Source organism: Haliaeetus albicilla, chromosome 23 (assembly GCF_947461875.1).
Source record: "Haliaeetus albicilla chromosome 23, bHalAlb1.1, whole genome shotgun sequence".
NCBI lineage: Eukaryota > Metazoa > Chordata > Aves > Accipitriformes > Accipitridae > Haliaeetus > Haliaeetus albicilla.
Window position 1 is genome coordinate 18,722,802 of NC_091505.1, and position 15,157 is coordinate 18,737,958.

The 15,157-nt window shown below is 51.5% G+C and overlaps 1 protein-coding gene across 2 annotated transcripts in view; it reads right to left on the minus strand.

The window, feature by feature from the left end:
• Positions 1–9,237, minus strand: part of MCF2 (MCF.2 cell line derived transforming sequence) — a 60,606-nt gene extending 51,369 nt beyond the window's left edge. For both annotated transcript variants that reach the window (XM_069811475.1, XM_069811474.1), the window contains exon 1: positions 9,051–9,237. In XM_069811475.1, coding sequence (XP_069667576.1) covers positions 9,051–9,180 — 130 coding nt within the window. In that variant the 5' untranslated portion in view covers positions 9,181–9,237. The remainder of the gene's footprint in view (positions 1–9,050) is intronic.
• Between the last annotated feature and the right edge of the window lie 5,920 nt (positions 9,238–15,157).

Consider the following 15,157-nt stretch of genomic DNA (forward strand, 5'->3'; position numbering starts at 1 on the left):
ACGTATGGTGGAGGTCTGCAGTGACATTCAGGGAGGGGACAGCTACAGTCCGAGTCCAAATTCCTCTCATAAAACTCAAACTCTGAAGTGCTTTGCTCTTTGGTAACTATTGTTTTCTTTTCTTTTCAAAACTTTGCAGGCCCGCAGCATCTGCAGACAGCAGCTGTGTAACGCATCTGCCAAGCTGATGTAATAGCGCCTTAAACTTCACAACACTGACCAAATATTGTTTGCATCTATAAAATCCATTTGGAGATGGCTTTGTTGTAAATGAAGAATAGCAGCTTTTCATGTGAGGGTTGCTGCCGTAGTCTAGGAAACAAAACTGAAGTAAATCAAATGAAAAGGGTAAAGGATCACGTTGAGCTTCTCCATGATCTGCTTGTTCTCGGCTGCTTGTCCATTTGGACATCTACACCCAATGAAGCAGCATTTATTTGGTGTCAAGGGAGCCTGCAAATCAGCACATTTGTAGCCTATTTCCACTTCCCCCAGTGACTTTCTGGGCTAACTGGGGTCATCAGCCAGCATCTGTCTCAGGTTGTCCCACCGCCAGAAGACCCACCTGCCTCCAGAAGTTCCTTTGAGGCTAACGACGCCCGTAACACGGACCTACGTAAACCAACAGCGTTTGCAAGAAGGTCTGGTGCTCGGGGAGTCTCAATGAGCAGGGCTTCTTCCAGCAGCCACAGGCACCCCTGCCCGAGGCCAGCGTCGGTGCGAGCCTCCCAGAACAGCCCATGGAGCACAAGCTAGGCTGGGCGTGAGGAGTAAGTCATGCCCGTCTCATCTGCTTTGTGCAGGAGTGGGAACAGAAATCCCTTAGAGCAGAGTACCCCAACCGTGGACCCAGCGCGATGCAGAGGGCAGCCCTTTCAGCTTCTGCTGCTGAAGTTGCTCCATGTTGCAAAATTAAATATTCATTGGGGCAAAGAATAGAAACACAGCCCTGTATCTGAGGAGAAAGACCAATGCACCACCCTGCAATTTTTCCCCTTATTTCAGTCTGGATTGCTATACCCACTCGAAACACTCAGGAGTGACCCTGCAGCCCATCATTTGGGGCACTCACTTTGGATGAGGGGAACAGTTTCCCCTGGAATTTAATTATCTGCAAAAGCCAAAGAGCTCCTCCAGGAAAAATGACAGAAAGCCATCCGACAGCAGCAGTCAGGGCCCCAGCTTGCTGCAGCAAACCCAAGTCTCCATCGCCCTGCTGTGTGTCCTAGCCGGAGAGTGGCTGAGCCTCACCCTGCTTTCTCACTGAGCAACTTCAAAAGACTTTGGATTCAACCCAACACACAAGAAGAAACATCGCCATTCTTCCTATCAGCACACCATGTCCAGAAAGCAAGACGGAGTTATCAGAGAAAAAAAATGCTATTTTATCCTGTCTGCAAACTGCCCCGCTGTGAACGGCAGGCTTGCATGAGGTCTACACAAAGCCTGCCCAACAGCACGGTGCCCAGAGACAAAGCGCCTGTCCCTGGCTGCGGGGAAGGAGCAGGGCAGGAGCACGCAGGGAGCTGCCGTTACTGCCCGGGCACCGCTTCAACCCGTATCTTCCCGGGGATCGCGCCTCACCTGCGCGATCTCCAAGCAGCGCCTTCCCCAACGAGGTTATCCCTGGAGTAGGATTCCAATTTCCACATCACTGGATCCACCCTCCTGCCTCTCCATCCTCCTCCGTACCTGCCCGGGAAGAGGATCCGATGCTGCGTGTGGGCAGAGCAGGTGTTTACACAGAGTTTGTGGGAACCGGAGCCAGGAGGGGCTGGTGGCTGGCCAGGCAGCAGGATGCCGATGGAGATACTGCGCTGAACGGCACGTTCATTAGAGAACGTGTAGTGGAGAATAGGACATCTTGCTCCTCGACAAGGCCTGCTGTATTCACCAAAAACTTCTTTACAGGACCTGTGCTGAGCAGGGAACCGACAGCCAAGGTCCTGAGGCTGCTTCCCGGCTTTGAGACTAAACTCTTTGGTAGCCGGGAGCAAATCGCGTCTCCCATGGCTTCGGTTCCTCATTTGCACACAGGAACAGGCACAAGCGCCAGCAGGATACGGCGTTAGCAAAGGGCCATGAGCGTGTCTGATGAAAGGAGCAGAAAAGCCCCCTGCAGCCCCCATCCATCAGGCCGTTGTAGGTGTCCACGTCCATACGGGTTGTGCAAGAGCTGGCATCGAAGGGCGGCTATTAAAAACCCTGTTGAACTAACCGTTGGATGGTGTTGGACTAACCTGGACAGCTGGGCAAAGAAAAGGTTTCCACAACCCACGGGACTGGTTTCTGGATGCACCAATGAACTGAAAGTCTTGGGATCGGCCGTGAAGTCCACCAGCCAGGACTCGGTGGCTTCCTCCCTGGGCACCTGAGGCCAAGGGATCTTTTTTCCCCACAAGTGAAATTGCAGCACACTGGCTCACAGGGCCTCGCAGGTGCCACACCAAGGACTTCTAAAGATCCATAGGGCAGAAAACCAGAGGGGCCTGCTAATAAAAAAAGACATTTCTACTCGGTTCCACTGAAGTCATCCAAAGCTGCAGAGCACAGGGGCGTTAACAGCCTTACGCTGCAATTACACCTTTATAGCTGAGGTAACAGCCTGGCCACAGATTTAGAACTGCGGGGACCTTTTCCCCATGTGAGGAATACTCTGCAGTAAAGCGTACCCTGCATCAGACAAATTTCCTTCTCTCCACACCCAAGAAGTTCAGCTGCTAAAGAAACAGAGACTTGATCGTGCAAAGTGCAAAAACTGCTATGGTCCTCTTCTGCATTTGCAAGTGACCTCAGGTACGTTGCAGAAGTTGTATATGTAATCATTAGTCGTTTCTAACAGCAACTCTGAGCTGCACACACCCTCGTACGTACCAAAACCACGCTCAGCTGCTCAGGCATCCTGCCCTGACACATACACGCTCTTGTCGCCGGGGGTACCTGTTGCAAAGACGAGGCACTGTTGCTGTCCAGAGGAACCACGCGGAGAAAATTCACCTTTAGCCATCTCAGCATAAGAACAATTTCTGCTCCTGCACTAAAACCTGGCACATTCAACAGTTTGTAATTCCAGGTGGTGCAGCCATTCCCCATGCCAAGCGAGCGACACAAAAGACCCATTAAAACATTTATGGCAAAAAGCTTCAATACCCTTGACTGCTGCAAGCCCCTTTGTCCGCCCCTGCCCGCGGGGACGGCTCGCACCCCGCTGCGGCCGGGGGCTGCACGGGAGCATCCGCATCCCCCCGAGCTCCGGGCTCGTAACTACAGCCAGTCGAAACCAGGTTTTCATTTGGAGGGAAAGATTAGCAATTAGATCAGGTTTATAAATGCCTATTTTTCTGGAAGACGTGATGTATTGATCCCGAGGAAGATGATGTGGCTCCTCGGTCAGTTCTGTCAATAGCCTTGATGGCAAACCTCCACCTGCCGGACACGAATCTCTCGGTAAATCTTTTGGCAGAGGCACTTGCAAAACCCGCTTCTACAGGGTGGCTGAGCTGCCATCTCAAATGCCTCCTGGGAAAAGCATCAGTACAATACAGGGGGGCAAGGAATGGTAGAGCCACTGGAAGGGCTGCACCCCAGGAGGATGGTGGGTGCTGTGGACAGACAGGGTGTATTTAGAGGGAGCTGGTGTCTCAGGTGCTGGCAGCACACCCTGGTCCCCAGGCTACGGGTGGCAGTGGGGCCAGCCCAGGAGCTGCCAGGAGCCCAGCGATGCACGGGTGGCCCTCGGAGAGCTCGCTACGGAGGCGGGTCAGCAGGAAAAAGCCTCCTTCAGAGCCAGACGGGACAGACGCACAGCAGCAGCCACCATGCCACCGTTTCAAAGGGACCCATCCCCTGCACAGCCATGCCCCGTGTGGGACAGCCACCGGCACCGGTCCAGTACGGCCACCAGCCTCCACAGCCACGTGGGCACGAACGCAGACTCCCTCTTCCCGAATTGCCGCAGTAACTGCCTGCATGTGAGTGTGCCCCAGCGAAAATCATGATTTAAACTTCTCCAGGAGCATCATCTCATGTCACAGATGGGAAACCGAGGCAGTCACGCCAGGCAGAAACACATCAAAAACACCCAGGGATTCAAAAAGGCCGTGGAAAGCCCCAGGAGGGTTAGTCCATCGCTAGGCGTGACGGGTTGGTCCCCATGCCAGATTCAAGGACTCCTTAAATTATCCATTGTCAGACTGGGGAGGATATTTTAAGGAAAGGCTCACTCTGTTCGCAAGCTCTTTCTTTTACTTCTCCCCAAGCACCCACTCCGGCACAGCGTAGGAGGTAGGATACGGCACCAGATGGTCCTCGCTTCTGACCTAGTGGTGGTGCTTCTCCGCCGAGGCCTTCTGGGGCTTATCTGCAGTCGACGCTTCAGCGCAGACACACATCCCCATCACCCAAACCTGGGAGTGTGCTTGGCTAAGAAACCATACAGCAAAAGAAAAAAGTGAAGCTTCTGAAAAACTAGAATGACCTTTTCAAAAGGCTTAGATGTATATACACTGAGGATAAGAGGAAAAATGCAAAAGAAACTGCTGTGAAAATAAAAAAAAAAGATAAGAAATAGGGAGAAAATGTTAACTCAGCACAGTCCAGGCTTGTGGACCATCATCAGGCAGCATGCCCGTCCCACGGAGGAATGTCCTCACGGGACCAGCCGAATCATCACCTTACAATAGGAGCTGGTCGGCACAGCCGAAGAGGGATCGGACGGCACCGTGTCCAGGAGTGTGCAGAGAAACCCTGGATCAGGCCCCGCAGCTGAGCCTGCGAGCCCAGGGGAAGGAGCCTTCGGCTCCCAGGCATCCCTCCAGCAACTGCTGGCAGGGGAACGCCGGCTGCAAAGGAGCAGGAGCGCCCAGGGCACCGGCATGGCACAGCTGCGGTCACTCACTGACACACAAAACCGGCAAAACCTCATTCCTGCTGACCACAGGGCCATGGCTGCCAGCAGGACAAGGCGCAGCCAGCTACGGATCCCACATGCATGGGAACGTCATCCTCCGATACAATTTTGGGAGCTGGAGTGAGCAGAAGGGTCCCTGGGAGCTGGGGCTGAGCCATGCTGCCAGCGAGGAGGAGGATGCTCAGGGGAGGTTAAAAGGTCCAGGGTGTCCTTGTGTGCTGGGGACCACGGAGTTTTGCGGGGGGGAATCTCTTCCAATTTAGATTTAACAGCTGGTAAACTGTGGCAGCTTTGCTCAGAAAAGGCGAAGCAAAAGTAAACTGAATGGCAACCGTGTTATCACGTGTTATCTCCTGTTATTGCTGTGGCTAATCTGCTAACGTGAGGGAACAAAATACTGGATGCTCTGATGTTTTCACGTCCAATCAGAAAAACTATCTTCTCATATCACGCCAAACTAAGCAAAAACTGGCAAAGATAAAAGCCAGCTCAACTATACATGAATTTATGTCTATTGCAAGAAATGCAATAAAAGTTTCTCAACACCCACCCTTGTAGATTCAAACGCAGCGTGGGAGTTGAGAAAATCTAGTTTCTTGCATTTCCAGTACTTAGGAGCTTCAACGTATTTCTAATTTTCTCCTATTCCAGTCACTCCACCCTTATGAGAGACTCAGGAAAGCATCTGCAGGTGTTTGCCCATCAGCACCAGGGCACATTTGCCAGCTGTGCAGGGGAAGGCATGTTTAGCATCTGTCACCAGTACACACCTTCCCAGCCAACATCAGCAGCCTCCAAACCAGGGCCCATTCAGCACAGAAGACTTCTAAAGCCAAATAAAAACATACACGCATCAACAACTTTCCCACCATCATGCAATACTATGCAAGCGTTGTTTTTTCCAAGCCAAATTCCAGCTTTGTGCACAAAGTAACTCCTGGGAGATGTAACAGCAGTAAATCCTTGGGCTCCATTACCTGCCTAGGAACCTGGAGTTAAGTTCACTGAAGTCACTGGAACAATTTAATTGCTTTCATAGCCCGTATAGCCAGGAAACTAAATCGTACAGCCAGGTTGCCACAATGGCATCACCTGGAAACTCTGCTGCAAAGCGAGGGAAACTAAAAACAATTTTCCCTGAATCGAAAATGGAAATGCTCAATTCTGGCATTCCCCTGTTGAGCAAAAGCACATCTCCAAATCCAGCTAACCACTTTCCTGAGGCAGGAGAAGGTCAGTGGCGTGGAAAGTGCGAGGGGGGAGGATATCGCTGGCGCTCGCCGACTGTCTCACACCACCCAGCCCTTAGACAGACACCCACGGAGCAGCAAATGGATAATTGCACCTCGGAGGCGGCTCAGCCAGTGCGGGTTCCCAGGGAACAACTCTGCCCCGGGGAGCTCCTGACTCAGCCCTGCTGTAAATCCACGTCTAGCATCACCTGGGGGGAAAAGGGATTCCAAAGACAAGGCAGCCCTATCCAGCCACTGCCACCACAGCAACTCGCTGTTCCTCTGCCCCCAATTTTGCAACGGCCTTCAATTCTACTCCATTAGGGAAGCTGGTGGATGAGATGGTAGAGGCTTTGGCAGCGGAGCGAGCTGAGGAGCGTGGGACCCGAGCGGTGCTCATCGCACATGCCAAAACGACCACCGTCACGGTGACATGTGTCAGTCAGCACGAAGTTGCCCGTTTGCAGGGCAAGGCTGAGGGCGCTCGCCTGGTTTGTGGCTCTGGGATTTCCTTGCAAGTCCCACCTACCAAAAACCGACTTTAACAAAAGGCTCCTACCAGCAGCATGACCAGCAACCATACCCGAGCTCTGACCTCCCCATCTCCAGGCACACGGTGGAAGCTCCATGTCTCCAAGCATCCTCCAGTTCAGTGGCAAAGACAGCGCTTTGGAAGGCTCTTTCTTTCCCCCACCATATTTTACACTTCAGTTGCTTCCCTCCCACACAGCCCTGCTGTCGCTTCACTTTCGTCCTGGTAAATGAATGATAAACCATTAAGCTGCAGTTGTAGCAAATGTGATGTAGGGAGAGGAAGCACGTCCCACGTACTACTGGCTGCTCCCAGACTACTACTCCTCCATGGTCCACCCAAAGGGGTCTGGACCGATAGTGGCACAGAGTTTTTGGAGGCTGCTGGCCCTGTACTGCAGCTCTCCGAGGGAGCCCAAGCTATTTTAGAGATGAGAGTGGCTGTAAAAGGCTTGGGATTTATATAGGCTTCTATCTCACCGCAAGGCAGATACGGGGGAAACATCACCTACTACTAGAACGGACCGACAAGTTTCCAGTACTGATGAGTGAAGGGAAATGGTTAAAACATGGTCCCGGATCAGGCTGAACACTCAAAATCAGCAATGAGGAAAAAAACCTTTTGATTTCTTTTAATCTCATGATTTGGGGAACCTTACTCAACTTTGTATCTTTTTCAATATCTCATTTTAAGAATCTATGTAGATGTCAAATCACGTGTCCAGATCCTGCAACACGAACGACACAAGGGTGCCTTTGTGGAGATATTTTGATTTGGTATGAGCATTATACAAAGGTCATCTGCCAAGAGCTGGTTGGAAGACGGGGCTCATGCTCACGAGAAACCTGCTGCCTCCTTTCACCCGGTTCCCATTACATCGTTCATAGAAAACATTCACCATCTGTGTCCCCATCCCTGTGTCACCCAGCTCCTCTTCAAGCAGCGTGGGTGTTTCATCGCCGACACCAGAACCGGGAGGATCAGACTTTTTTTTAACCACATCTGTTCAAGTAGCATCCTTCGCTAACTGACCACCATCACCCCTGCCTACATTTTCCTACCCGATTTGCACGGTGTGGGCAAACAAAGAGGTCAGCGCGGGTCCGGTGGGCAGCACAGCCCACAGCAGAGCGGAAGGTGTTGTGGTGGGCATCGTCCCAGAAGAGCACGTTACACATGCAGCTCCTGAGAAGCAGGTGACGTATTGGTGAAGTCCTCACCTGTGACTTACCCCCAGAGAAATTCCTCCCGCACCCCAAACTGCGCTTTGCAAAGAGGTCAAGGAAACTGGAATGAGGCTGGAAGCTTTTTTTTGGGTCAGTGTGTCGTTTTTTGTGCCTGGCACGGCTCCAAGCGCTCTGCCAGCTGTGAACAAATAAGGACTGATGAGCGCCTTCGCCTCCTGACGAGGTAGGCATCCTTTAGCGAGGATGGAGTCGCCCAAAATGCCACTACCTCTCCTGGATTATGAACGACCTCTCTGCAAAAAAACCTCTTCTCCCCACAAGAAAACAGAGGAACAAAAAAGCCAGGCCTCCGAACAGTTTATGAGCAGATCATTGTCCATCAAAGGAAACACAGTTGAAGCACAAGAGCAGCTTACAGCCTGTGGGTAAGGGATCAGATTGCATTTGCTTCTCACATTAAGGGTGTGCAGCCGTAGAACCACAGCAACATCATCACAGCTCTGTGCCACCCCCAGCGCAGCCTGGGATTAAGTGATGTTTAAGGACCAAGGAATGAGGGAGGGATGAGGGGGTGTCCAACAGGGACACGCGCCTCACACACATCCACTGCTTTTCTACTTCAGATACTGGGAAAGGGCACACCATAGGCATCAGGCTAAGATGCAACTTCCCAGGGAACGCTCCTTTAGTTTCACCCGTGGGGAGTCTGCGAAGGGGACCGGCACTGGCAAACAGCCTTCTGCTCACCGAAAACAACCTCCTTCCTCCAAAACGCCTGTTGGAGCCCACGCGTTCCAACAACACGAAGGACGCGCCGGCAGCACAGGGCGAAACCGCTTCTCCTTAAAGAAACCCGAGGCCGTTCTCCGCCGATCTCGCAACCCACCGAAACGAGGGGCACCCCCGAGCGCTCGGCACCCCCTCCCGCAACCAGCTGCCTTCCCAGCACACGCTCGAGTACCGGCACATTCACATTCGTGCCCCGCCGCCCGCAGCCGCCGCTCCGAGCCGGGTACCGGCCGGTGAGGACCCGAGCCCCGCTGTGGGCTCCCACCGCCCCGGTGCCGGGCTCCAGCTCTCCCGCCTCCTTAGAGGGACGTCCAGGGAAAGCCCCTCGCCACCCGCGGGGTCCCCGGACACCTGTAACGCCCGCCCCATCCCCTCGGGGTCCGCCGGCCCCCGGGACTCACCGGCGGCGGCCTCCAGCAGCGCGGCGGCCCGCAGCAGGCAGTAGTAGCGCTCCATCTCCCCGGCCGAGGTGCCCCCCGGCGGGGGACCGGCCGGGGCCGGGGCCGGGGCCGGGGCCGGGGCCAGGGCCATGCCCCGCGGCAGCGCTCCGCCGCCGGCACCGCTTCGCCGCCGCCGCCGCCGCCCCGGGCCCGCGCGGCCGCCGAGGCGGGGCCGGGGGAAGCGGCCGCCGCCGCCGCCGCCGCCTCCGCCCGCCCCCCGCCCGCCCCCCGCGCCGCCCCGGCGGCCGCCCGCTGCCCGAGCCGCGGCCCCGCAGCCGCCGCCGCCTCCCGCCCCCCCTCGGCCTCTTGGCCTTTTTTCCCCCTTTTTCCCTCTTTTTTCCCCTTCCCCCCTTCCCCCCCTTTTCCTTCCCCCCCTTTTCTTCCTTTCCTTTTTTCCCCTTTTTTCCCCTTTCCCCCCTTTTTCCCTTTTCTTCCCTTTTCCCCCCTTTTCTTCCCTTCCCCCTTTTCTTCCCTTCCCCCCTTTTCTTCCCTTTCCCCCCCTTTTCTTCCCTTTCCCCCCCTTTTCTTCCTTTCCTTTTTCCCCCCTTTTTCCCCCTTTTCCCCCTTTTTCCCCTTTCCCCTCTTTTCCCCTTTTCTTCCCTTCCCCCCTTTTCTTCCCTTCCCCCCTTTTCTTCCTTTCCTTTTTTCCCCTTTTTCCCCCTTTCCCTCCCCTTTTCCCCTTTTTTCCCTTTTCCCCCTTTTTCTTCCTTTCCTTTTCCCCCTTTTTCCCCTTTTTCCCCCTTTTCCCCTCTTTTTTCACCTTCCCCCCCTTTTCCCCTTTTCTTCCCTTCCCCCCTTTTCTTCCTTTCCTTTTTTCCCCTTTTTCCCCCTTTCCCTCCCCTTTTCCCCTTTTTTCCCTTTTCCCCCTTTTTCTTCCTTTCCTTTTCCCCCTTTTTCCCCTTTTTCCCCCTTTTCCCCTCTTTTTTCACCTTCCCCCCCTTTTCCCCTTTTCTTCCCTTCCCCCCCTTTTCTTCCTTTCCTTTTTTCCCCTTTTCTTCCCTTCCCCCCCTTTTCTTCCTTTCCTTTTTTCCCCTTTTTCCCCCTTTCCCTCCCCTTTTCCCCTTTTTTCCCTTTTCCCCCTTTTTCTTCCTTTCCTTTTTTCCCCTTTTTCCCCTTCTCCCCCCTTTTCCCCTCTTTTTTCACCTTCCCCCCTTTTCTCCTTTTCTTCTCTTCCCTTTTCTTCTTTTCCTTTTTTCCCTTTTTCCTTTTTTCCCTTTTTCCCCTTCCCCCCCTTTTCCCTCTTTTTCCCCTTACCCCCCTTTTCCCCTTTTCTTCCCTTCCCCCCCTTTTCTTCCTTTCCTTTTCCCCCCTTTTTTCCCTCTTTTTTCCCCTTTCTCCCTTTTTTCCCTTCCCCCCCCTTTTCAACCTTTCCTTTTTCCCCCTTTTTTTCCCTTTTCTTCCTCCCCCCCTTATTTTTTCTGTTCTTTTTTCCCCCCTTTTTTCCTTCCTTTTTTTTTTCTTTTAAATTTACTGCTAATCTCCAGCGTCCCCCACCACAGCACCCTGCAGCTGGACCCGCTCCTCCCTGCCTTTGTGCCTATACCACTTCTCTAAGGGGAAAAAAAAAAAAAAAGTCTTTTCATCCTCTGCAAGCAGCGTTCTAGCAAATTCATTGAACAACCTATGAGAACTACGTTAAGCCATACTATAGCCAAAGCTGGCCAGAGCTCTAAGCACTGCGCTGGCCTGACCCACCAGCCTCAGTTTCCCCGATGCTGAGGTTCAAACGATGCCAGCTCATTCTCGACAGGAGCCTGAGCTACCCGGGAAGACTGCACGGAGAAGTGGATCTTCCTGTTTTTCCAAAACAACCTTTTAATTATGCTCCTTACTATAATGGCAGTCTTTTTCCAACACTTCAGCAGTCAGGGCTATTAATTTAGGACCCAAGGTCTAACAATGGTAGTATGAAAAATACCATCTTTTGGTAGACTGTGTCCCTTCTTACACTGATACAGAATTTTTCAAGGAAAAACTACCCATTCAGCCAGTGCTCCTTGTTCGTCGCACAGCAGGTCCTCACTAACTTAACAGTTTGAACAGACAATTTTCTGTCTGGTCATAAAGCACATCTTGTGCGACAGGGAGAGTTCACGTGCAGTTACTCATCAAAAAATCCAGCTCAGGTGCACGGCACTAAAACGTAGTTATAAAATAGCCATATGCAAGGCTATAAGCATGGAAAGACAGCCACACCACATCCCTTCTGTATTCTTATCTCAGGAATGCTATTTACCCTAAACTGCAACAGCTCGTGCAGAACTGAGGCCCATCCGAGTGCTCAAAGTCTCTTTTTTGCTCTACGGCTGCGCGGGGGATGCCCTGCTGTAAGCGGGACTCACCAGCCCTGAGTGGTACATACCCACTCTTAGCTCCGGCTTTGGGAAAAATAAAGCTAGCCGGTAGAAGATACAGCTATGTTCTCCCTAAGGTTTGGCAATCAATCCATTTCTTGCTCTCTGAGCAGAAGACAAAACGATTAAGACTGGATCTGGATCACGTCTTTGCAGGCAACGCACCCTACCCGAGCTCCGGGTGGGCTAGGCTGGACCTCGGCAGAGGATGCCGGCAGGAATCCCGCACATCCCAAAGCTGCACCTCCTCCAGCCAATCCAGCTGGCTCAAGACAACATCAGCCGGCTCTCGGCACGGAAAAGCTGTGTTTGCTCAAACTGAAGGAGAACTGGTCACGGCTTTTCCTTACTGTTGTTCCCATGCAAGCCCCGTACGGCCACAAAGATTCTTGGAAACCTGGCTGCTTACAGTCCCTTCTTTCAGGCATTTCATGACAAATTCCCAGCTATTCCAGCAATGCATTCAGCAGAGGCACCGTCCAGCTTCTCATATTTTACCCTGACAGAAGCTACTCAGCATATCTGCCTCCTCCAGAGACGAGAGTTACTCTTTGCCTGCCCAAGGAAGGATGAGCTGAGATAGAGAGGACAAGGAGATGGATAAAAACGAAACAATGACAGCCAGAAACACGGGTATTTCTTTTTCAGGGATTTCCCACCCAGGCCCTGTAACAATGTTCAGCGCTCTGAGAGAGGCACATATACATCTGTGTGCGAAGGGCAAGAGTCTTTTCAGAGAGCTGGGGAAAATCTCGCCAGCACCTGCAGCACCTCTGTTTACAGAGTTTTATTTCAGGTGGGTGCAATTCCTTATCCTTAAGTCTTAAGGAGAAGGTGTAGGGAGAATTCCTACTCATTGCATTAATTCCAGATCAGAGGCTGGAAAAAAAAACCTCAAACAAAATTCAAAACCCTCTTCTTTTTTTTTTTCTTTTTTTTTCTTTTTTTCTTTTTTCTTTTTTCTTTTTTCTTTTTTTCTTTTTTTCCTTTTTTTTCTTTTTTTCTTTTTTTTTCTTTTTTTTTTTTTCCCTTCAGACTAAAGGCTAGAAGGTTTTGTGGAGACTGGTGCCATTATTTGGTTTTTAGAAATCACCCTTCAAAAATACCTGTTTTGTTGAACAGGAATGCTCCATTTTAGGCAGCTACAGAGATCTGAGCCTTCACAGTGATGCGATCACCTTTTGAGACCAATCTGAATGATTATATCAGCTCTTTCTCCCCAGCACATATTTTTGTTATAATTTGGAGAAAACATAGGTTTCATTTCTGCAACTTCCAAAAGCTCCTGCTTTCATACTTCAGCACGGGATGGCGCAGAAAGCAAGGGCCGAGCAGTGAGTCCGCCTGCGGCTGCTCCAGCCCCAGCGCGTTGCTGGAGATACCGCTTCGTTAGCGGCTTCCGAAAGCGTCGTGATAAACGCCCATCTGTCACCGTCAGCTCAGTCCATCCCGTCTCCTAGTCTCTCCTTCAGAAACACCCTTCCTCTGACAGTTGCTGGGGAAAAGAGTTTCTGGTTAAATCGGGTAATTTAACCTGTCCCCCCTCAATTCAGCCCTCTGTCCCAGCTCTCACACGTGGTCCTGCGGGTGCTGGATAATTTCACCAAGATTCAGCCCCGCTCTCCTCAATCCAGGGCTCAGCTGTTGCAATGTTTTTCCCTGGCTTGCCCAAATCCCATTTTTCCTGCTACACCACCTGGAAGGCTGCTGCAAACACTTTTGCCCCACACCATCGCGTTAGCCCCATCAGCTTTCCCGGGCGATTTCTCCACTGACCCTCTCCTCACCTGCCCGTCTGCTCCGTGCCCCTGAGCCCCAGCTGCCATGGGGAGCAGCCGCTTGGTCTTCCATGCCCAAACTCCAATGGGCAAAACGGGCCAGAAGGGCTTTAGTTTTTTTTTTTTTAGGGTGGTGCTGAGAACTGGAAAAACAGAGCTGGCTAAACGTAGTTTGGAGTCAAGCTGATGTTGAAGGGAATTGCTCACCTCTGGAATAAGCATAGCGACATCAAAGTACTTGTGCAGGAGAGTAGTTAAGCTCTGGTTGGTTTTCATAAACAGGGTTTTTAGGAGGATTTCATGAGCACAAGGCAGCATCAGCCCCAATCCGGGGCTGCCAGCCAGCGCGGGGTCTCTCCAAGCTGGTCCAGGAGGAGCAGAGCCTCCGCAGCCCGGCAGAAATCCCGGCCCCACTGAAGGCAGTTAAGGCTGCACCGATTCCAGCAGGACCAGGACTTCACGTCACCTGCTATGTCAATGTGAACAAGAGAAAGGACTCCTCTCTGCTCTCCCACTCTCACTTTTTCTCTGCGTCAGTCAGACCTGCCTTATTTATTGTTGCAACCCCCGGTTTTGGAAGGGAACACGCACGCAGATGCACACACGCCCTTTCTCCAGGCCACAGCGTATTTTCCAGCTTAGCAGGTTATCCCCAGACGTGTGAAGATTTAAGCAGCAAACCCCAATCCCAGCAGCGAGGATGCTGCGGTCGCCATCTCCTCCTGCCCTGGCTGCAGGGGAACAGGGAGGGACGGGGACACCGCGACCCCCCCCCGCCTGCCAGGAGCCCTCACACCAACAGCCTGACCTTTAAAAAAATTGCTGTCCTTGTTAAAAACCACCTTACACAGTGACATCGCTTCTCCTTCCTAACATGAAGGGTTACACAGGCATTTTAAATGCTAATTCGGCGCTTTTTGAAATACCGGGTGACCCGCACCGTCTTACATTTACTACTTTTGTCCTGTCAGCCTGGGTAGCCAGCTCGGAGTAAAACCCTTTCCAGCTCTTCAGATGATTTTCACTATCACTCACTGAGGCTATGAAGATTCTCAATGCATGTATCTGGTTTCCAATAGTACAAGCTGCTTCTTAAAGGTTATAGTTTGTTTTAAATAGCACAGCCATCTGTCCTCTGGTGGCTGATGGGAGCTGAAGAAATCGAGGCAGCCAAACCAGAATTTTTCAAACTGTCAGTTTTTCATTACAAACATTTTGGTTTGAATCAGACCCATGTCCTAAAAAAAAAAAAAAAAAAAAAAATTAAGTCAATGTATTTTTTCTTGTGTATTATACAAACACTGTGAGTCTTGCTTTAACAGTTTTGATGCGTTGCTGGAATTTCATCAGTGCAAATATCTGGCCTGAACTTCACCAGCTCCAGGAACTTTACAAACCACAGAATAATCCTCACTTGTGTGCTTCTAGGCTTTGAACTAAAAAAGCCCCACTTATTACAGGTAGCCACGACACACAGAACCAATCCACAGCATTAAGAAAAACTCTTCATGCACATATGGAAGTTGGGCACATGAACCTGCTTTTTTTTTTACCCAGTTCCTAAATGTCAGCTAAAGCTCAGAGTTCAACTTTTCTACAAAGGTAAATTGATTTATTCACTTAATTCACAGGACTCACTTTCTTAATTTGACATTATTTTTGAGGCAAACAGGTTTAGAGCACGTAGGCCAGCTACGTGCAGCAGCTGTTACCAGCAGAATTGCTAATACCTTGCTGGAAAAATAAAAATATATGAGAAGCAACCAGTATTTCCTTAGGCAAACGCTGCTCCACATCAGAGAACCAAGTATGGCCTTGCTGGCATCATCTACCCCCCAGGGAAAATGCTGATGGTCCCCCTAGTACAGCCTTGGAAAAGCCCACATTATAAACTATTCCCTAGGAGCATCCAAGGAGACAAGACAGACAACAAATA